Raw genomic sequence first — 24541 nt, 5'->3', positions numbered from 1 at the left:
TGTTAGAACTCGCGATGTCTGTGCACGGAGCTAAGGAGGCTCGTCCAATCGCTGTTTGGGGATGAGCTCATAGTAGACCAATCAAATTGATTCTAACATATTTGATGAGAAGCGGCCATTTTAAAGAAGTATTTTCAAAACATTGTCTCGGCATATTTATGTTAAGGTTTAAATAATGAACCTTACAAAGTGAATATATGGAATTACTCTTGATGGAAATGTAACAATCATTGTAAGTAAAACACATTTTAATGTACTGTTGAATGTGGCTATTATTTGCAAGTTAGTCTAAGTAGCTAATGGGCTTCATCTGAGTTCCCGATCCCATCCCCAACTTGTCCTGCTCATTTGTACCAGCTGTCTAGACACATAGGATGTCGCCTATTGTATTTTGTTTCAATGTTTAACAAATCAATGCAACCTCACTGACCCCTGCTGAAACATTTACAGAAGATATTAAATGCTTATGACATGTAGAATCCATCCGCCGTAAAATCACAGTCAGTCACGATTCAGGTTTTTTTCTGACCTAGGCTAATCATGAGCAGTGAAAAAGGAATATCGACTCGTGCATGTTTTGCAGTTTTAATTAAATGCATCGCAATATTTGGTCTTCTGACAGGTAAATGTGAATCCTGCACTTTGCTGGCCACACTTTTCAGGGTTGGTAATTAATACATTTCTGCACTAGTCCACAAGAATTATATGCAATAGGCCAAGAAGTGCAGGCCTGATTTGCACAAGTTATTAGTTTAAATCATAATTTCTATATTATATAAATAATATGAACATGCTGTCCCTATATTGAAGAGACTGGTCTCCTTAAAGACTTGTGAAATCCAGATTTGCCAGGAGACCCCCATGTTGATACATTTATTGGTATCAACATGTCGTGTGTCTGTCTGTCCTGTCAAAACTGTCAATTGCTCACAATGTTGTGGAGGCACTAAAGATAGCCATATCAATACCATCCATACAGAAGCATCAGTAAACAGGGTAAAGCTCTGGATTTCACAAGGTTGTATTTATCTGGACTTGCCGATATTAAGGATAGAAATTTTACTAATCACCTCAGGGTTGCTAGACCTAGAGATCTAGTAAAGATAAAATGTTCAAAACAAACGGGGCAATGGGAAATTTGTACGAGGCTGCAGGAGTTTGTACTAGCCCCAGGTTAGCAGGGCTAGTGTTGGCAACAATGCAGTTACCGGGCGCAGCCCAAGCTCTACCATCCGCTCAATTACCGCGCTATAGTGCCACCACTGTCTCGTTAAACCGTTACCGTGCCTCTAGCTCTGGTGACTCTCGCTTCACGATCCAACACCCGTTTTCGGTCTTAGGGAAACTCACACATCTTTACAATCAAACAACCGTTCTCGGTCTTAAGGAAACTTACACATCTTTACGATCAAACACTCGTTCTCGGTCTTAGGGAAACTTACACGTCTTTACGATCCAACACCCGTTTTTCGGTCTTAGGGAAACTTACACGTCTTTACGATCCAACACCCGTTTTCGGTCTTAGGGAAACTTACACGTCTTTACGATCCAAAACCCCTTTTCGGTCATTAGGGTTAGCTTGCTTTGGGCAAGGGTTAGCCATAAATTCTTACCTTTTCAAGCGTTAATCTGGTTAATCCCATTGGTCGGTCATGCTGACATAAACAATTGCGGGTGTGGTTTCAAGAAAAGATGAATGGGAGAGCGGACCGTGACGTCACACGCATGCACAATTCATCGTTTACTGAATTATGCATGCATGTCAATGAGGATTCTAATGACCCGTTAAATGAGCACTGATTACATGTGATAGCGCCTGTGGTCCAGTGGTAGAGCGTCGGCTAATTAACGCATTAATTAGCAGAGCCGGTGAGCCGGCAAAGCGCGTTTGAGCCCCCACAGCGCTAATTGGATCTTAAAAAGTGCGCCCGGTAAAGTGCACTACTCCCCTAGTGTTAATTTGTAAACCTGCACCCATGGACTTATCATGCTGTACAGCCTTGGATCAAGGCTAGATATGCTACAGAGTTACCATCTACCTATTACTGATGGTACACAAGGAGAATGTCACCTGTCCTTCCTAAACATTACTGGCTTCACACTAGTTGCTAGTAGACAAGTTAATTTGTCAAACCCTGCTTTTTCAGATGTCAATTAGCAGTGTACTGAGGATCAAACTCACATTGTCAGCATGAAGCTAAACTAGGCTAATCATTTAATGTGTTAATCATGTTAATATCTAATATTTAACATGTTTAACATGTTTAACTTGATGTGTATGCACAGTAGCTATTTTCCTCTGTGTAATTCAAAACCTGAATAAATTGTAGAGATTTCTCTCAAGGTTAGAGTAACTTAGACTGCAGTATTTGGTTACTCAAATTAAATTGGATTAGTTCAAAAATAGAGGTATGGTAGCTTACCCATTCCATAACTTACAACTAACTCTTGGGATCGCAAAGGGGTACCTAATGATAACCCGAAGGAACGTAAACATGGTAAAGGGGCGTTTGATTGGCATGCTGCCCAACCCTAAGGATCTTTAAGGGGTGTTTGATCTAAACAGGTACATAATCCTAGAGGGGTGCTTAATTGGAAAGGGGATCCAAGTGCTGAGGATAGAGTTTAGGGGTAACCTTGTCCACATGAACAAAGGCATGATGAAAGAAATTAACCCCGTCAGCAAGCTGACAAGATCTGGATGTCATCTATGGTATCTGTCATCTGCTACATACTTCCCTGTCAACAGAAGGCACGTCCCGGGTCGCATAGTAGGGCACTGAGACTTCTGTGGCTCAAATTGAAAATGAACGAAAATTGCCGAGTCCCATGATGGGATTCGAACAACAGACCTTCTGGTCACATTACCAAAGAGGTTGGGTAAGGATTAGGGGTGTCACGATAAATAGGAATATCGATATATTGCTATTGGTAAGCACTTAAAGTCAATACATCGATTGTTAAATCAGTTTCCGATCAATAGTATCGATTTCAGTTAGGAATATCGATAGTTTCAATTGTATTTACCATATCATGCGATTGAATCAAATGCTGTTCAAATTTATTTTTCTTTTGATTATGAGTGGTAGTAATTTACACATGGTAATGTGGAAGTTTCATTTTCTTACATTATAAGGGTAAAGAAAAAACAAATCCGTCATATATCAAACTTTACTTTTTATTTGTTGTTATGGTTATCACATTCAAATCTTTCTCTAAAATCTTTCTAAAATGATACACTGAAAACTATCAATATTTATCGCAATAGTTGCTTGCAATATCAATAGTTATCGCAATAGTTTCTTTCAATATCAATAGTTATTTCAATAGTGATTTCCAGACCAATAGTCACCCCTAGTAAGGATGTCATCCGTGGGATGACACTAGGGCTTGGACAGGTAACTTGTGTACTCGGGTCAGGTGGGTACTGAGTAGGACCTGGGTAACCACAGGTTTACTTGCACCTGTGGTTAGCACGTGATATATTGTTTAATCATGTTAATGGCAACACTACAAGTCACTAATCATGCTAATGTTCAGATTTCTTTCTGACTATACACCCATTCTTTCTGACTTAATATGTTTGCATAAAGATATAACTTCAGTCAACTTCAGTGTATGCTTGACAAGATTGGTTTCTAAATACATGTTGACAGGAGTATGGTCAAATGGGTACCCGTGTAGTAAATTTGGACTCGTCCCAGCCCTAGATGTCACCATATCCTGCTACATAGTCTATGAAGATTTTACCAATGACATGGAAAACAAATGTTAAGACAAGACTGTAGTGGAAGAATCCTAATGACAGCTTTCTGCTTCTTCATGTTCATAAAGTAGCGATCATTTGAAACATAACATAGGAAAGAAATCTACAGGATATGACGGAAACCTTTTATTGAAGAGGATCACACTGAGTATGAGCAGTTAGCCGGATGACGCCCCATACCATAACCATTGTGTTATGTAATAATCTGTTAATGTATCACTAAGATAAGAATAGGCACAATATGTATCGATTTCATGCTAAAATAATGTGGTTCCAGGGCGTGTAAGCTTAAACAGATTACTGTGCACACTCATGCCTGATATATACAACTCGTTTCCAAATATATCTAACTCGCTTTAGCTGTAAGCATGGTAAGATAAATGGTGTCTGACTAGTAATAATCTGTATGTATTATGATGTATGGTATGTGTTGATTGTACTACAGGGATAGAAATGAACACAAAAGGTCCACTTGCCTAAATATTAATCACTCATAGGAACACACACCAATCTCATTAAAATAAGTTCTCGCTGCCGCTAGACAAAGATCTGAGGACATCCAATTACGGGTCACGTCAGAACGACCTTTCGTGAACTTTGACTGACCACTGAAATGACTAACAAGAAGTCGACATCAGCCAATTAGAAATCAGCTTTCTCGAGCTTTACGGCACTCGTTTCAACCTGGCAACTTCTATTTCAGACTACGCTTGAAAAATATGATGACACAGTTCTCTACCGGTATTTACATTTTGAAAACTGAACAAACGAACATTCCGGGAATGTCTAATATATGGTTGCAATTGTATGGCAGTGCTTCCCATGTACTGTGCAACGCCACCTCTGTTCAAATGTTTATCCCACGGAAGCGAGAAATAGACTATAATTTTGACGGAATCAGTCGTATGGGCCGTAAACTGTCGTTTGGAATACCCAATGTTAACGTTTTTGAGGTTGCATGATTAGAAAACACATTCCGACTGTCACCTTAATGATCTGGTAAGCGGCGCTTTGATTGGTCAGATGAAAGGTCATTCTGACGTGACCAGTAATGGGATGTCCTCAGATCTTTGTTTAGCTAAGATCTGATTTTAATCATTTGTTAATGAGATTGGAACACCCCCCAAAATGTTCATAGTTCTACCAACCCATGGGATATCATTAACATTGTTAATGTAAACAGGAGTGTGTTACTAGTTTCAATTTCAATCCCTGCAAATTTACATAATGATCATGATGACTGAACATGCTGAATGCGTTTTATGTTGTTGTTTTGCAGGCTAAACCATGAGTAGCTGGACTGCCTTCAAGTCACAGTTTGACAAACTAAAGTCCCACACTGCTTCATGTCAAGTGAAAACTGAGAAAAATGACACAGACAGTATTACTATAACAGGTGTGTAACAAATGTTTTACCCGGTGTGTTCTTCATGTTTTAAAGCTGTCTTAAAGTGCTCTATCTTGTTTGTTAGGTTGATGCACATGACCCACGATAATATCATGATTATTTCAGTAATTGCTTGTTTGAATTACCATGGCAATTGTAGATTACCGTTGGCTTTTTCATTACATCCTTTCCCTGCTATTCTGAAGTTGGTAGGGTGGCCTATTTGTTAAAGCATTTGTTTGTCATGCTGAAGGCCTGGGTTTGATTCCCCATATGTGTCAAATGTGTGAAGCCCATTTCTGGGGTACCCTGGTCCTGGTAAGAATAGGTCTTCAGCAACCCATACTTGCTTTAAAAGGAGAATATGCTTGTAAGAGGCAACTAAGGTGATCGGGTGGTCAGGCTTGCTGACTTGGTTGATGCATGTCATTGTATCCCAGTTTGGTGAATCAATGGTCGTGATATCAATCAATGGATTGTCTGGTCCAGACTCGATTATTTACAGACTGACGTCATATAGCTGGAATATTGCTGAGTGTGGCATTAAGCAAAAAAAAACACCATCTGGTGTCCCAAGGCAGCACAAAAGCATATTCTTTCACTCTCTGTTATTCTGCTGTTGTAGAACATCAAATTGAGATGCAAGTTTTCGACTTTTGGATGATAGTTCAGTATCAATAGCACCATGAGATCATGTAACTTATTTTATTATTTTTGAAATACAAATTACAAAGTTGGAATCCCAATTATGATTATCACAGATATTCCTAAGTGCCTCAGATTTGGGTTGGCACCTCTGCCTTTGAAAATAGGAATCCATCATCCTGTCTGTGGATACAGGGATGTATCTCAGATTCCAAACTAAGTGTGTTTGACAGGCAAATTTGGAAAAAATTGTGATGTTGTTCCAAATTGGATTATTGTTTTCATGTTCTTATTTTCATAAATTCTGAGTAATTGGGGAATTTATAATTCAAAATCGGGATTTTTACTGTCGTTTACTGCCTCATCATGCTCATATCTGCCTGTAAGTCGGTCAAAATGTATACCTGGGATAATCTTGATAATTGATGGAATAACGTTTGGTACTCGAGTTTCAGATCACACTAGCTGGATCAACCGAATAGGAGATGCTGGCAACAAGCCTGGGGATTGGTATGACTATATCAATCTAGTGAAGTCACAAGTCGGAACCAAGGATGCTGTTGCAAGACACAATTTGCTGTCCTGTCTGTATGATAGGGCCTTTAAGGTAACCATAGTAAAAGAAATGAAATGGTAATTTAAGATGATATTAGTCATCTCCTTACTGCATCAGCATTTGGTAGTTCAAGGTCATTGATGGGCATATGGTGAAGGTGAACAACAAAATCTTGAATGTTAACATGGTTAAATCCCATCAGCTCTCACTTAAAAGGCTTTCACTAGAAAAGTGTTTACACTAAATTTTGAAGTCCAGACCTAATTGAACATGTTGAAGTAACTGAATTTTTATATCATGTTTATTGATTGTATGTGGTCTTCGCTGTGAGTTTGCAGGGGAAGACACCAACTAGTCCACTGCTCATTTCGGACTAGTGGTTATGTACAATAACTAGATTTTTGGGAAAAAGTACTTGTCCGACTAGCTTTTCACTAATCTTGGGCAAACAGACAATTAGGTTTTGTGACCACTGCTTGTGCATCTTGTGTATGTCATGATTTGGTGCTGCTCGGTCGGGTAGCCTAGTGGTTAAAGCGTTCACTCATCAGCTGCTCATCACGCCAATGACCCAGGTTCGATTCCCGACATGGGTACAATGCATGAATCCCATTTCTGATGTCCCCTGCCGGATGTTGCTGGAATATTGCTAAAGGCGGCATAAAACCATACCCTCACTCACTCACTCACTCACTCACTCACTCACTCACTCACTCACTCACTCACTCACTCACTCACTCACTCACTCACTCACTCATTATTTGTTGCACCATTATGTGTTGATCAGAATTAATCTCGTATGGGTCCATTTTTGCTTTTTGTCGTATTCATATGAAATTTCTTTTTCTCCATTGCAGGCCATATCGTCTGCAGATAACAAGAGAAATGAGACCTATGCCAAATTATTTTTAGATTATGCCCAAGTCAAGAGGTAAGTCTATAAAGCTAAGGGGAAATCTCCTTTTGCAATGGTTTTTGAGACTATGAAAAAAAGAAAGAAATGTTCTTAGGTAATGACGTTTAAGCATGTTAAGTACTATTGCAAGCAGGCTATCCATGCTTTGAAGTTTTTAGGGTGAAAATATTGAGGTGGTAAGTTTTGCTGAAGCAAAAACAAAAGCTTTCTGTTTCATGTCTTCTGGTTTGCCGATATGCAGTTTGTGACTTTATTGTTGGTTTTCAGTGAGTACAGCCCCGACGAGGCTGAAGCGTTGCTGACATATGCCAGGTCAATTGTGCGCAGATTCTCCATTGTACATACTGCAGCGGCCGAGTTTGAAGTCAGACAAGGTGAGCCAAGGACACTCAGTCACTCAATGTACCAGAATATGGTAATAGAATAAAAATTGTTTTTGTTTTCAACATGTTAAACTGAAGGAAATAGTGGGGCTTATTTTATTGTCATGTGACACATTTCAAGATGGGGCGGTCGGGTAGCCTAGTGGTTAAAGCGTTCGCTCGTCATGCCTGAAGACCCAGGTTCGATTCCCGACACAGGTTCAATGTGTGAAGCCCATTTCTGGTGTCCCCTGCCGTGATGTTGCTGGAATATTGCTAAAAACGGCATGAAATCATACTCACTCACTCACTCACTCAAGACATAGATCACAATCATCATGAGTTCCACAGCTTATGTCTGGTGTGTTTTCAGGTAATGTGTCAAAAGCCAAGAAGATTCTGGAGAAGGCACGGCTTATAGAAGCTGAACCGAAGGAGTTAGTGAGAGAGGCTCTGCGGAACTTAGAGAACGGGAAGACCAGACTCACGTCCACGGAGAGTGCTGTGCCAGGTGACTGCCTCACCATGCATAGCAGTTTAAATGTAGTCATTTCAGTGCAGTTTAATTAATTAATTTAATTAAGTTTCAATTAAAGAAACCTACAGACTTAGAAATTGCAAACTATCTCGCAATCGTGGCACTTGAAAAATGAGTCTGTTATTGTTGTAGGGAAAATCAGGTGGTGATCAAGGCCTGTGATTATGATTATGATCAAGGGAGAAAATGAAAGATAAAATGTTACGGGAAATGGCTAAGTGTTACTTTTTTGCATCAATTGGCGTATTAGGCTTTTCAGCCTTAACCCTTGCTGGTTTACAACCTAGCACTGGTCTTACAGATGGGACAAAACCAAATTGCTTGGTAGTTGTTTATCATCAGTGTTCATAATTGAGCATGAATGTCAAGGGGTCCTACTCATACTCTAATGTTAAAGGTTACAAATTTTGGGGTTCCCAATACATTCCAGTACCCTTAGAGAAGATCCAGGACAACCTTAGGTTGAACACTGATTAAGATGAGTAGATCTTACCGAATGGCGGAAGGTTTGTGATGTAAATAGGTAAAGGAGTGTATTTCTGTTACTTGGCCTTCCTTGATATTTGTTTTGGTACTGCATGACCAGGGTTCACTCGAGGAATTTTCTGACATGGGCCCTTTATGTGAAAATTTCAAATATTCCAGAGGTACACCCACACTTGCCCATACAGCACAATGTTAAAATGCCCCATTGTATTTGAAAATGTGGGCCTTTTTTCAAATTTAGGGGTAAAATCACAAGGCCTCACCCTAGAATTATCCCTGCTGACATAGTTCGGATGTGACAAGACAAGAATAAAGAATATGTGTGGTATTTGCCAACTCCTATAAAAATTGAGGAACCTGTCCTTCTCTGTAATTCCAGCTGAGAGTAAAAGACACTGCAGTGTGGGGAGCAGTGCTATCAGTAAGGAAGCTACAGATGAGGTGATGCCAGCCAAAGTGACCCCACCTGAAGAGTCAGCGCAGTGAGTATACCTTCTAGTATACCTGAATACCTTCTCAGTTCTTATACCTGCCATCATTTGAGATTTCCCTCAGAGCTACTATTTGTGAAGGCATAACAAAGATGGAGATTGGATGTCTCTGATGACCGTTTCTGTGTCACCATGACCTCAAATGGACTCACTGACTGCAGTCATGGATAATTTGTATGATCAACTTGTGTGACTTGTTGAACACGAAGGCCACATTAAACCACAGGCCACTGTGAAATAGCTGTGATCCCCATTCTCTCTTTCAGTGTATTTCTGCTTAGTCAGGGCTTTCCCTTCCTGTGTGATCTTTCTAGTAGAGAATGTCAAGGCAGAAGAATTAACCCTGTGGTTTTTCAGTTTTCTTTTGGAAACTAGGGAACCCCTAAGGTGTGGCTGATTGTGCTTCATCATGCCATGATGGATTCAGTTATTGCTCATGTCGAGTGTTGAATATTTCACACACTGTGTAACCTGATTGGTTATCACAATAAGCAAAGACTTAAACTTAAAACAATCTTAATTCAGCAACCCATGCTTGCCGTCAAAGGCGACTAACGGGATCGGGTGGTCAGACTCACTGACTTGGTTGAAGCATGTCATCGATCCCAGTTGCGTGGATCGATGCTCATGATATCAGTAACTGGATTGTCTGGTCCAGACTCAATTATTTACAGACTGCCGTCATATAGCTGGAATATTGCTGAGTCCGGAGTAAAACAACCAACTGAATTCAACAAGCTTATGTCTCCTCCATGGGACACCTTAACCTCATTAGCAGCCACATGTAACTTTGGCAAACAACTGAAAATAGTGATCTATATACTGATGTAACCATTTGTCTTGTTTTCCCATTATCATCTGGAAATATTTGCTTTGACTTAAAATGCAATTCTATTTGTAAACAGATCGCACACCACATCATGCGTTACGGGTGACGACACTCTGAATGGTAACTTGACAACTGATGCAGCCAGCCTGTCCCACCTTAAGTCAGTCATACAGAGTGCCAGCAAGGGACCGCTCCGGCACTGTCTGAGTACGCCAGAGTGTCGCCAGATGACCAAGACATCTGATTCTGTCCCTAACTGGAAGAGGTAAGCTTTTTTATCCCCCGCCGCGCGAAAGCGCGAAGCGGGGGATATAGTATTCACGACCGCCCGTCCGTCCGTCCGTCCGTCCGTACGTACGTCCCACCTGTTTGTTGCCATGATATCTCAAGAACTAAACACTGGATTGTCTTCATATTTGGAACTATGGTGTATATAGAGACTCCGCAGACACCAGTCGGTTTTGGTGACCTTGACCCCATTTTCAAGGTCACAGCAGGCATATCTGCTTTTGGAGTTGGAAAACGGTGTTGCCGCGATATCTCAAGAACTAATCTCTGGATTGTCTTCATATTTGGTACTAGGGTGTATATACGGACTCCGCAGACACCAGTCGGTTTTGGTGACCTTGAGCCCATTTTCAAGGTCACATCAGGTAAATCTGCTTTTGGAGTTGGAAAACGGTGTTGCCGCGATATCTCAAGAACTAATCGCAGGATTGTCTTCATGTTTGGAACTATGGTGTATATACAGACACCGCAGACACCAGTCGGTTTTGGTGACCTTGACACCATTTTCAAGGTCACAGCAGGCAAATCTGCTTTTGGAGTTGGAAAACGGTGTTGCCGCGATATCTCAAGAACTAAACACTGGATTGTTTTCATATTTGGAACTATGGTGTATATACAGACTCCGCAGACACCAGTCGGTTTTGGTGACCTTGACCCCATTTTCAAGGTCACAGCAGGTAAATCTGCTTTTGGAGTTGGAAAACGGTGTTGCCGCGATATCTCAAGAACTAATCGCAGGATTGTCTTAATATTTGGAACTATGGTGTATATACAGACACCGCAGACACCAGTCGGTTTTGGTGACCTTGACCCTATTTTCAAGGTCACAGCAGGCAAATCTGCTTTTGGAGTTGGAAAACGGTGTTGCCGCGATATCTCAAGAACTAATCGCTGGATTGTCTTCATATTTGGTATTTTGGTGTATATACAGGCGGCGGACATTTCGTCACTTCTGTGACAAATACTTGTTTCCATTTTGTCATTGAAGCCCTGCTAGTTGTGGCAGCCATACTTGTCTGTGGTATTCCTCCTCTTCCCCTACTCGACCACATCCACCTCCTCCTACCCTCCAACTTCCTCTTTATCCTCTTGCCCTCCTCTTTCTTCTACTCCTCTTCTCATCCACCACTTCCTCCTATCTCCCACCTCGTCACGATCTGGCTGAAATACTGCCAATGTGACGTTAAATCTTAACTCACTCACTCCTATCTCCCACTTCCTCTTTATCCTCTTGCCCTCCTCTTTTTTACTCCTCTTCTCATCCACCACTTCCTCCTACCTCTCACTTCCTCCTACCCTCCCACTTCCTCCTACCCTCCCACTTCCTCCTACCCTCCCACTTCCTCCTACCCTCCCACTTCCTCTTATTTGTCCTCTTGCCTCTCCTCTTCTTCATCCTTCATAGTGAACCATTCCAGGCACCATAAACATTTGTATATATTTGAACAGGCCACTTGGAACATCGAAAATTGGGCTTCCGATGAGAGTGAAGAAGATGAGTCTACCATTCAGCAAGAAGGAAGATGATATTGATCTGGAGGAAGAGAAAAATATTGACAGTATCAAGCCTCTTCCCTCACATCCACAGGAGAATGGTATGTAGTGAAATAGATGCAATCCAATTCAGAAAGGAAATAACATAATGTTTGTTGAATGTTTAAGCATCAGGTTTAATATATTTGTTGTTGTCATTGCATTAATAAGTAAAATGTATCAGACATGGTCATAAATGATTGTCATGCAAACATCGGAACGTTATTACAGTGGAATATTAAACCTGTTTTCTGTAATGATTGTTTACACTGAGCAACGATGTTACCATGGTTAAAAACGGTCATGACTTTGACATTGAAACAAATGCTGTCTATTTCAGAGACATTTGGCTCCCATGCCCACACTTCAGGTTACCTGTCAATGTCACAGAGTGATGTGACAGTTCCCATGGAAACAGATGGGAAGGCTGCTCAATCATGTGACTTCAAGGAACCAATGAAATACAGGACCCCACTGGCATCCTCCACTCACCATAACATCAAAGACAAACCCGGAAGCCAGGTGGCGCCGGCGAGCTTCATGGACTTGAGTATAGTAGAGAAGCCGAAGCTCGCCATGTCTAGTGTTGAATGTAAGAAACGTCTTGCCCCGCCTGAGTGCGCTGAGTCCGCCAGCGACCGAGAATGTGATAAGAAAAGGACTGAGAGAAAAGACAGTGATTCTAAGTGTGCTGCACAGCAAACAGATTCGTCTGTGAAGGAGCCCCAAGCGCCAAGTATTCAGCCACCCTCCCTACCTACCCCCAACATTCCCACTCAGCCTCCTGTGGGGTGAGTTATATGGACAATCTCACCCTCGTGTCTTTTGATATCAAATATATCAACTCGTGTTACAAGACACGAGGGTGATATTTTATTTATATCTTTTATATCTTCCGACATCATTCTTCCAACTTTTTCAATTTGTAGACAGTAATAAGCAGTGTCTAAGTGTAAAAAGTACTGCTAACAGCTTCAGGAGCAGAGCCATTAGTGATGTCATTTGATTGTGACGTCATGTTAATCAATGATGTCACAATGGTCTGCAAAGCATTGTGATGCAATTTCATTGCAGCAATATCTACAATGTAGATATCGCTTGATCTCACCCAAGTAATATCTCCTGTGAGCCAGTTTTGGATGATAAATATGATACTCCTGATGCTTACAGTTTACTTTGATAGTGTTTAGATAACTGATTATAGTTTCATAGGATCATGGGGCCTGGACCCACGAATATGAAATCAGAACTTTAGGATTAGGATTTAGCATAAGAATTAGTTCAGTGTAAATATGCATTGTCATGTCAAAACATTTCCGTCTTTTTTGCCATCAATTTGAATTTGGCATTGGAGCTTGTGTTGACAGCTGTGTACTAATGTGTTTCATCTGCCCTCTGTAGTGTTGCTGCTGTGACGAAGATGTCCACACCCTGCATGAAGAACCGACTGGGCGAGATGGCATCACTGACTCCAAGCATGGTGAGGCATACACAGTCTTGTGGGTGCTCTACCTGTTGCCACTGTAGGGATTCTGGTTCAGAATGGGTACGAGTGGTTCCCTTTTAGCAGGGGGCACGGATGGCCCAGTCGTCAAAGTCGCATCCTGTGGGCACTTCAGAAACCTATGATTGTGGGTTTGAATCCCGGGTCGACCTGATGATGGTTCTAGGTTTGTCAGCACCATACCCGTGCTCGTGGGTTTTCACCGAAGTGGTAAACGTCTGAGACCTGCATCACTTCGGGCTTTCCTCCCACATTAAGCTGACACACCGCGATATAACTGGAATACTGTTAAAAGTGGCGTTAAACCCAACTCACTCACTTACTCACTCCCCTTCAGCATGGCAAGAGCTGGCTCATGAGAATAGGATGGTCACAATATTTGACCTAGCTGATTGTGCCGGATGTGTAACATTGTTCACACAGTCATCAATGGTCAGCCATTGTTTTTCCTGGTCCAGATTATTCACAGGCTTCTGGACCGCCTCCGTGGTCTAGTGGTAGAGTGTCCGCCCGGAAAGAGGGGAAGGTCCGGGGTTCGATCCCCGACCATGTCATGCCAAAAGACGTTAAAAGATGGTACTTGTTGTAACCCTGTCTGGCGCTCGGCATTAAGGGGCTAAAACAAGGACTGGTCGGCTCGGAGTCAGTACACTGTGTCTGAGTGGGGTATTCATGTTAAACTGAGGCATGGTTTCTCAGTGAGCTAGCACTATAAATCGGCATCAGTCCGGACTAGTACAAGCAGCAACACAAACACACACACGTACATGCACGTCGCTATATAAGTGCAATAATGCCTTACTTGGCTGCACATGCCAACTAGGTTCCGATGCCCACATTGTGGGAATGATGAGACATGCCATTAATCAGGCTGTTCTTCCTTGCAGAGCCCTGTGGATACTGTGACAGTCAACGGTCAGCAGTACTTCATCTGGAAGCTGGTCGGACGAGGGGGCTCAGCAAAGGTAACTACATTACTGTGCCTGCGATTTGTAAAACTGTTGATACGTATTCTCATGGGTTACCATGGTTACTGTATATATGTGAATGGAAACCTTCAGCCATTGTTTTCCAAATTTCAGTTTAAAGGAAATAGGGTAAGGAAACTTAAGGTATGTCAAGTGACTATTATTACCATATTCGACGTAATAAGCGCCCCGCTCTAATAAGCGCCCACGGCGAGATTTGCTAGTGAACAATCCCAATTAGCACCCCTTCTGACCCCTATTCGCATATAATAAGCATCGCTTCCTTCCCCTATTTGCGTATAATACGCACTCGTGTGTTATATGCTACCTTTATTATTGGCAATTAAATTCTGGAAACATATATCTGTCTTACAGCTTTTTCAGACTGTCGGCATAAACCACAAAATTTATCATTCAAATCTGTTTTTTTCACCAAATAATATTCTATTTCTGCCCCCTATTTCTAATTTTGAGAGCTCCCTGGGCGCTTATTACTTTGAATACGGTACATGTATTATCTGCAAGTAATATCACTCACTGATGAGAGGAGTTTTGCCAGTGTGGTAGGGGAAACGAGAGCAGGCCTCCCATGCTTGTTGTCAGTTAGTGTTCAATGTGTCAGTGTGGCCATCATGACACATTCGATGATACGATATCTACATCGACTTTCCAGTATAGAATAGCTTCATTTCAGAGGGGACATCACCATCTCCATGACTGTTAATACACTGAGCACAGAAGTTGAACTCTGTTATGAACTTGAGATCAGCAACCAATCAAATTGAAGCTGTGTTGGTGAATTGGTCCAGGGTAGTTATGGAGCTATAATACCCTTGATAACTGAGGATGTGACAGTGTTTGATGGTGTGACTCTGGGAGAATTAGTTTGAGCTGTGAAGTTGGTCATACACTGTCTTACAGGTACAATATTGCCTAATACAGCTGCTCGTCAGTGACAACTCATTTCGCTGTGTGGTAGTTGTGTTCCTCAGCTAAGGTTAGATCTGCTCATCACCTGTTTGAATCCACGCGTGATAACAGGATATCATCCTTGTCCTGTTGGCATGACACTCATTCATCGGTTTCACTGAAGTGGTTGCCATATGACAACCTACAGGGAGGATCCAAAACTAAGTGCCTTTTGCAGAAAAATTGGGATTTTTGTTTAAATTTGCTTTTTCTCAAATTAGAGGTATTTTAACAATGCATTCAATGCAGCTATGAAAGACGGAGCATCAAAGCCTTTTCAATCCTCTTTATTGGTCCTGTTATCAGTGATATCAGGAAGTTGTACTGACATTTGCTGCCGAAATGGAGCCTCTGAGCAGGTCTAGATAGATCCCTGACTGTTTGAAGTGTGGGGCGGTCGGGTAGCCTAGTGGTTAAAGTGTTCGCTCGTCACGCCGAAGATCCGGGTTCGATTCCTGACATGGGTACAATGTGTGAAGCCCATTTCTGGTGTCCCCCGCCGTGATATTGCTGGAATATTGCTAAAAGCGGTGTAAAACCATATTCACTCACTGTTTGAAGTGGCATAAAACTCACCTAGATGCAGCATAGGACTCCACTCACTCACTCACTCACTCACTCACTCACTCACTCACTCACTCACTCACTCACTCACTCACTCACTCACTCACTCACCCACTCACCCACTCACCCACCCACCCACCCACCCACTCACTCACTCACTCACTCACTCTTGGGGCGGTCGGGTAGCCTAGTGGTTAAAGTGTTCGCTCGTCATGCCGAAGACCCGGGTTTGATTCCTGACATGGGTACAATGTGTTTAGCCAATTTCTGGTGTCTCCAGCCGTGATATTGCGGGGATATTGTAAAAGCGGCATAAAATCAAACTCACTCACTCACTCATTCTTCTGCTTTTAGCAATATTTTGTTGAGATGTTCCAATATGAAATATTTCAAGAGGCCCCGTGCAGGGTGATATTTCAAACATTGATTTGTCAAGGGTTTTTGTATTTATTGGGAGAGAGGGTAAAACTACTGCTGGTATTTGGGACCAGTCATAATGTCATGACAAATTAAGACTTCATTGCTGTTATGTTGAACGCTGTACTCGCTTCTTTTCTCATATATTATTACATTTACAATGGCCCATTTTTGTGTCTCCACCTTTACCCTGTGTACTATATGACAACAAAGTGACAATGTTCTACATGCTGATGCTCTGTCTGTCTGCAGGTGTACCAGGTGTTTGACACCCAGAAGAACACCAGGGCCTTGAAGTGTGTTGACCTGGAAGATGCCAATGAGGTCGTGGTCAATGGTTTCAAGAATGAGGTGCGCCTTCTGAAGAAACTTCAGTACTGCAAGAGTGTCATCAAGATGTATGATTTGTAAGTAAAACATTTGTGTTTGGTTCGACTCGAGTTCAGTAAGAATGTTATCTCCACACGCTCTCTCCTTCCCACTCACTTGCACAAAAATAGTGGCTGCTATTAGGCCATTTGTATCTCCCGCAACATGTTTTGTGGGGAGTACTACAATGGACACCGTCCGTTGGTTCGTGCAAGATGTCGTTTCTGGAGCCGATCTTGAAAACCGTACAATATTTCTTCACCTATCTTGGCACATAGATAGGTCTAGTGGTGAACTAGTGCCTTTTGGTAAGACCCGTGAAGATCCAGGTTAGAATAGGTCTTCAGCAACCCATGCTTGCCATAAGATGCAACTATGTTTGTTGTAAGAGACGACTAATGGAATCGGGTGGTCAGGCTCGGTAACATGGTTGATGCATGTCATCGTATCCAAATTGTGTGGATCAGCACTCGTTATTTTAATCACTGGATTGTCTGATCCAGATTTACAGATCACCGTCATATAGCTGGAATATTGCTGAGTGCGGCATTAAACAACACACAAAGCCTTTTGATAGTTTGAGATTTACGTCCGTATTTCATTTTTCCGAGTATAACTTAAAACCGTTGAAGATTTTTCCTCCAATCTTGGTATATGTATCAACCAGGGGCTGGAATGGTGCCTTTTGCTATTATAGGTTCTGGGGGGGGGATTTGTCTGATGGCTCTTGTTTTTAATGCTGACAAGCCATGTCGATTAACATGATTAGGTCTGGCACCGATGCTCCAGTTAAATGGTGAATGTGCCATCTTTGGTGCCATCATCTGCTTGAAGCTTTGTCTTTTCTCAAAGGGAGTTAAGTCTGTGTATGAAGAAACAAGGGACATGAATCTAGATTTATCATGCAGGGAATTTTGATACAACTTGTCGACTAAACAATTTTGTGAAATATTATGCAAAATAATTTTGCAGGTACGACATGTTGGCGGGGAAGAAATATGTGTAAATTTGGATTGTTATTTATTCCAATTTTGAAGAAAATAGGGTCGGCGTATCCTTGATCCATCAAATAAAAAACTAATAGCCTTAGATAGGAATTGTAGTTATGAATATTTGCTTATTGCAGCGAGCACAATGAGGAGCTCAACAAACTTTTTGTGTTGATGGACTTCGGAGAGACCGACATGGCCACGCTCTTCAAGAGCCGTATCCAGAGTGGCGAGGGGATAGAACCCCACATGATCCACTTCTACTGGAAGGAGATGCTGACAGCTGTACATGCACTCCATAAAGAAGGTACGTGATGTTGCAGATTCATGGTAGTCAGCTAAGCATCATACAACAGATATACATCATGCCTGGTTCTCTGGTCAGTACAACCCTACATAGTTGCATAGTTCTCACCATAGGTTGGACCTTCTTTTCCTAAACTACTGGGGGGTCTAAGGCGCCGCGAATCGCTGTGCAGAGTTGAGCCCCTTGGGCACGCCAGAAACCTATGATTGTGGGTTCGAATTCCGGTTCGCCCTGATTATGTTTCTAGATTTGTCAGCACCATACCCGTGCTCGTGGGTTTCACCGAAGTGGTAAACGTCTGAGACCTGCATCCCTTTTGGCTTTACTCCCACATCAAGCTGACACGCCGCGATATAACTGAAATACTGTTAAAAGCGGGGTTAAACCCAACTCACTCACTCACCTAAACTACTGAAACGTGGGTGGATTTAATGAATCTCTGTTGAGTCTATATATATTGCTCAGGGATGTGAAATCTCCGCGGAAACGCGGAAAATCGCGTTTTTTAAAAAAGTAGTCCTCGGAAAAAATCATCTTCCGCGTAAAAATTTAATTTAAAAAAAAAAAAAAACACTCTGAAAAATATGATCGAAAACCGGACAACAGTCGCGGATTGTCCTGTTTTCGATCAGAGCTTTCACCAGCATAGGTTTTCGGACATCATACGTTTTCTATCACGAATACTTGCACTATAACGTGGGGTGTGGCGTCACACAGAAATTGTAAATACTCAGAGTCAGCTGATGGCTTGTTTTTAAGATAAAGTTGTCTTTTAGCCTGTAAGTGAATGAGATGTTTTACAGTTCATGTGATTAGCGAGAAACTTATGAATGTTTCTTCAGCGTCCAAAACCCCATAACATTGGGATATATGTTGTATTTATGTCTTATGTTTGCAATGGAGTTTTGTCTTTTCATCAAAAGGTAAGTACAAGGTAAGTTTTTTTCAATATGCTTCAACGTGGGGGAAAGGGTCAGAAATTGCACGCTTGTGACAGTTGTCCTTGTGTCTGGGGGATGGGGGTTGAAGTTTATGGCAGTATTGCTCCCAGACCTGGCGGGTAGCCAGGTGCGCGTAAGCTATGCCCGATTTTTTAAAAGTACTGATTTAACTTTGAAATTTTACTGCATCTGTCATCTTGTTTATTTGACTTTTTGGCTATTGACTTATTACATTTCTTGGTGTGAATGTTGTTCAAACAGCACGAAATTGCTTAAAATGCAATCAAATGTTTTAAAAATTTCTGGGGGGGCATGCCCCCTAGACTTTTCCTCTTTTTTCGGGAAAACCTGCTCACATCCCTGATTGCTAGAGATATGATTCATGTATTCATGGTTCTATCGTCATACAATCTGATTCACATGATTCAGATACCTGTTTCTTTTAATGTACTAAGGAACATCTTTTCATAGTAACCCAGGGAATTCCAGGTTAGAATAAGTTCCCAGCAAGCTATGCTGGTCGTAAGAGGCAACCAAATGAATTGTGTGGTCAGGCTTGTGACTTGGTTGTATATTTGTTTAAGAAATACACAACTAGCTAACTCCTCTAGAATTTATGAAACCCATGACAGAAAACAAAATGGAAAAGGTAATGTTTTCTTTTTTTTTAAATTGAAAGTTTAGTTCTGTCAATACTGATGTTTTTTCTGTAACTTACCTTGCCTCTACTCACATGTCCCATGTCGGATGTGGGAGGATGGGTTGCTCAGTGGTCTAATCCTAGATTCCCCTTATTATGATTCAACAAACTTGTGCTCGGTTGATGGTTTCATCAAGCAGTAAAAGTCTATAACCTGCTTCCCCTTGGGCTTTAGGCTGAGACACCATGAAATACCAAGCACTACTCGCTCACGATGTATAATGCTGAGATGTATTGTGTAGGTGTGATCCACTGTGACCTGAAATACTGCAAGACGCTACTTGTCCACGATGTATAATGCTGAGATGTATCGTGTAGGTGTGATCCACTCTGACCTGAAACCAGCCAACTTCATGATGGTGGCGGGGAACCTGCGACTGATTGACTTCGGTATCGCCAATGCCGTGCAGCAGGACAAGACCAGCATCTTCCTCAACACACCCATGGGGACTCTCAACTATATGAGTCCGGAAGCCATCATGGAATCCTTTGAAGGATCCGACGGTGGGAGTGCCAGTGACAGGGTTAAACCGACATATAAGGTGAGATTATTTGCGTTATTTGCGTTATTTGCCAGTGTATTTAGGCAAGAAGCTGATATTAAGTTTAACTGAAGCAGTCAGCTTTGTCTCTCCCCTGTTATGAACATTCAGGGCATTAATGATTGAATATGCATAGAATGGTGTTTGGTTATCTCCCTTATAATCATTGGTTGTCACGGACAACATTAAACAGACATCCTGTGAGTTATTTATTCGTCAGCAGCCGCTTTGTAAAGTCAGTAGATTTTGGGAATATTTTGTTTCACACTTTTACACTTGAGAGACTTGTACCAATTTATGATTGCTTTTTTTTCAGCATTTGATTGAAATATTCGAAAAAAGTGAGTTTTGTTTGGTGTTACAGATTAGTGTTAGAAGCGACATTTGGTCGCTCGGCTGTATCCTGTACAACATGGTGTACGGCAAGACGCCCTTCCAACACATCCGCAACCAGCTGGGCAAGCTACAAGCCATCACAAACCCTCAACACAAGATAGACTTCCAAGACATAGCTAACAAGAATCTCCTAGATGTCCTAAAGGTGTGAGATAGGAAACTTCATCATTTCAGTGATCATCACCTGCAAGTAGTGGGACTACATATTCCCATGTTTATAAACCTGTCCTGATCTGGGTTAGAAATGATCTTCAGTAACCCATGCTTGTCGTAAGAGTCGACTAACGGGATCAGGTGGCCAGGCTCGGTGACTTGGTTGATGCTTGTCATCATATCCCAATTGTGTAGATCGATGCTCATGATGTCAATCACAGGATTGTCTGATCCAGATTATTTCAGACTGCCATCATATAGCTTGATTATTTTTGAGTGTGGCGTTAATCACCAAGCAAACAAACATGTTTTTAAACATATTGCTCAAAGCAGCTGATTCATGCCGGTCGTTCACTTTCAGGACTAGCTTGTTCTGTCACAGAATGATGGTTTAGAAAATTGGCAGACTTCTGTTTCTATCCTGGTAGAGTTTGGTTGTAAGCATGCATCAATTATCCCATATATACACTGTGCACCATATATATCTCATTGAGTGCTTGTGATAGCTTCTCCTGCTTGCATAATGTGAAACTCATACAAAGAAATGACCTGTAACGGTTTCACTTTCAAATATGTTTCAGAAATGTTTGACGAGAGACCCCAAGTCGAGACCTAACACTGATGAGCTTCTGGCCCATCCTTACTTGATGGAGGACAAAGAAAAGAGCCCTGGTAATGTCACGATTTGTGTTGACGATACAGAAAGCACTGAAATCAAGGCTATATGTATTTTAATGTCTGTGCACCTTAGACGATTCACAAGTTTCAAGTAGCTTGTTTTTATAATTCTGTTAGCCCTGTGGTGATTTTGGTTTAGAATGGGTTCTGAACCACATGCTTCCTTTAAAAACTAAAATGTTTCGGATGGCCAAAATAGTTAGCTGATTGTGTGTCATCGTACCCTAACAATATGTGTTACATTGCTCATACTATTCCGCATTGATTTGCCGGGCCCATACTAACTTATCTAAATCTAGCCAAGATATAGCCGGAATTGTTCTAACAGTGGCAGCAATATTTACTTACAATATTTCTCTTCAAGTTTGTTCAGTAGTTAGTAGGGATGTCACGGTTCGCCAATTGTACCAATGCATCAGTAGATAATTCTCACGATACAAAACGAGATACATGTAAATTTCTATCAATACAAAATTTTATTGAAATCGGTATCCATTTGTTCGCGTATTGATTGATTTTTCTTTTCAAATCGAAATGTCATCATATTTTCTGAATTTGACACATACAAAAACTTGTTAGTGTCTGACACTTGTTTGAATAAACAGAATCAACCTTTTCTAAGTATCATTATTTTACAAAATAAACTACTGATAGTGATTAGAATACATAATTGTGAATGTGACATGTAATTAAGTTTGCTTCTAAATTTACGCATAAAAGGTTGGTATTGCTGTATCGAGATACGTATCGTATCTTGACCTCAAAATCGAGATATGTATCGTATCGTAAAGTACCTGTATCGTGACACCCCTACTAGTTTGGTGTCGTTGCTGACCAGTGTCCACTGTTCTGTGTTACACAGCTCCCTTAGCCCTGACCAAGGCGATGAAGGATGCCCTGCTGCAGATCAGCAACGCCTCGCCCCGCAGTGCACAGTCTCTGACACAGGTACACAGCTCTCCATGATAATATTCATGGTGATCATCGCATGCAGAAATAGAGCATTTAGTAAAGATAAGGTTTGATTATAGCATTAACTGTTTTGCTGTAGATGTAACTCTCACAAGTAGAATATATAATAGGATCTTTTCTGAGAGCCACTTATTTGAAAACTGTAAAATAACAGGATTACTAGATCATGCTGTGACCCGTGATCCGGGGTAGAATAGGTCTTCAGTAACCCATGCTTGCCATAAAAGGCGACTAACGGGATAGGGTGGTCAGGTTCGCTGACCTGGTTGATGCATGTCATCGGTCCCAATTGCATGGATTGATGCTCCTTTTGTCAATCACTGGATTGTCTGGTCCAGACTCAATTATTTACAGACTGCTGTCATATAGCTGGAATATTGCTGAGTGCGGTGTTAAACAACCCAAAAAAAAAAAAAAAAACATGTTCAAAGTAAGGCCACAACAAGTTTAACATGACTTTGAACATTCAACATTGTGTTTCAGGGCCTACTGCAGCAGTTGGAGACCGGAGGGAAGATTGATCTTAGTACACTGCCCAGCAAAACTCTCTCACAGGTAAACACAAATAGGTCGACCTCATTTTGTAGATGCATAGCTCATATTTCCACCAAGTTTTCCCATTTGAAATCGGGGACTATTATGCATGTCATGTTTCCATGTGTTTATCAATATCCTTGATGCAAGGTACCTAATCCTACTTCAGCTTTTCCTGTTGAGATAATGTTGCAATATGTTCTCAATGCTGTTCGGTCCTTGAATCTATTTAAATAGAAAAAAAGACAACTTGTCACACCTGCCCTTGAATGACCCCAAACAAGATATTTATTTGACTTTCACATCCTTCCATGTATACTAATAAGCAGCCCATCAGATAAAGTTATACCTCACTCATGAGTATATGATTATTGTGTATTTGAATGTGATCACCGTGTCATAAAATGGATAATATAGTTTGCCTTTGATTTGGTGAAAGTCTAATTGTCAGAAATTGCCAGGAATGTTAATGTGTAGTTACCAGTACTCACCGTCGTTGTAAAAAGTGATTCTAATATCGTTCATGAAAGCCGACAGCCCTGTTTCATAAAGTGATGGGCAGTACAACAATCTAAGTGCTACATAACACCCATTGTTTAACAGACTTATGTCAGTTTTAATGCTAAGATTGAAATGTGACCTGGGTTTGTAGGCGGCTAGTGTTTCGTTGATTTCCACCAGCACTTATTCATGTTGTGACAGAGCCTTATATGTTGTTGTGTTCCAGGACCAGCCTGTCGTACTGTCTCAAGCACCTAGACCATGTCTGGCCAGTGACCAGCCAGCGGTCGGTGTCAAGGAGAAGCCTGTCGGCATCAAGCAGGAGTCCGGGGCTGTCAAAGTACGAGCACCCCTTCAGTGTATCAACGTTCACCAGAAATAGATAATGGTCTTGTGTAAATATGTAATTACAAATGTTAGACTCGAAATGTCAATAGCTCCCAACAACTGGGGTCTGGCAATCTATTGTACATGTGATCCAATGTATGTAGAAAATAACTTGTGGAAAATTTTAAACTTGCTTGTATGGAAAGTGCTGTCTGTGCAATTCTCTTCTGCCTGAACAACCTGCCTTGCTCTTGGTATCCTGTATTGTCTTGTCCGTCATAAAATAATGCAAAGATCATGTTTGTTTTTGTTCTACCCTTCAAGCAAGGCTCTTGAAAAGGTTTTTGCTTATAATTAACGCAAAACCTGTTTGTGCTCAACTGTGTCGTACCCCATGCTTGAACTGGGGCTCAGTCATTTTGGGCACTGCAATTCCCTGTGGAGAGTTGTCAGAAACTATTCTCCACATCAAGCTGGCACACTGTTCAAAGCGGCTCACCTACTTGGTTATGTGGCCTGGCCCGGGCATTCAAGGGGTTGGCACAGGGCAGCCTTCATTCAATATTGGCTGGTAGTCCATATGGAGTCCATACTTCAGTTTGGGAAGTCGGTCAAGCACTTGGCAGTGTACTGTGTTTGAGTGGGGCATTCATGTTAAGACTGCAGCATGGTATCTTAGTGGGTCTACATGACAAGGGGGCACAGGTGGCCCAGTCGTCTCGATTCACTGTGCAGATTTGTGTCCCTTGGGCACGCCAGAAATCTATGATTGTGGGTTCGAATCCTGGTTTGCCCTGATTATCTTTCTAGGTTTATCAGCACCGTACTCGTGCTTGTTGTCTGAGACCTGCATCACTTCGGGCTTTCCGCCCACATTATGCTGACACGCCATGATATAACTGGAATACTGTTA

At 41.6% G+C, this 24541-nt stretch overlaps 1 protein-coding gene across 1 annotated transcript; it reads left to right on the top strand.

The window, feature by feature from the left end:
• The first annotated feature begins 80 nt into the window (after positions 1 to 80).
• Positions 81 to 23924, top strand: LOC124138242 (dual specificity protein kinase Ttk-like). Its single transcript, XM_048384058.1, has 20 exons — positions 81 to 232; positions 5046 to 5162; positions 6254 to 6405; positions 7212 to 7285; positions 7538 to 7644; positions 8006 to 8143; positions 9036 to 9138; positions 10053 to 10241; positions 11714 to 11859; positions 12138 to 12588; positions 13199 to 13277; positions 14189 to 14266; positions 16472 to 16626; positions 17715 to 17884; positions 19844 to 20067; positions 20432 to 20608; positions 21198 to 21288; positions 22157 to 22242; positions 22750 to 22821; positions 23528 to 23924. Exons 2-20 carry the CDS (start codon positions 5054 to 5056, stop codon positions 23681 to 23683), a joined length of 2757 nt encoding a protein of 918 aa, XP_048240015.1. The 5' UTR covers positions 81 to 232; positions 5046 to 5053; the 3' UTR covers positions 23684 to 23924.
• Positions 23925 to 24541: the final 617 nt, after the last annotated feature.

Source organism: Haliotis rufescens, unplaced genomic scaffold (assembly GCF_023055435.1).
Source record: "Haliotis rufescens isolate VD_foot unplaced genomic scaffold, xgHalRufe1.0.p SCAF_5, whole genome shotgun sequence".
Taxonomy (NCBI): Eukaryota; Metazoa; Mollusca; class Gastropoda; order Lepetellida; family Haliotidae; genus Haliotis; species Haliotis rufescens.
The sequence above is the reverse complement of the archived record's forward strand: the minus strand, read 5'-3'. Positions and strand labels throughout refer to the sequence as shown.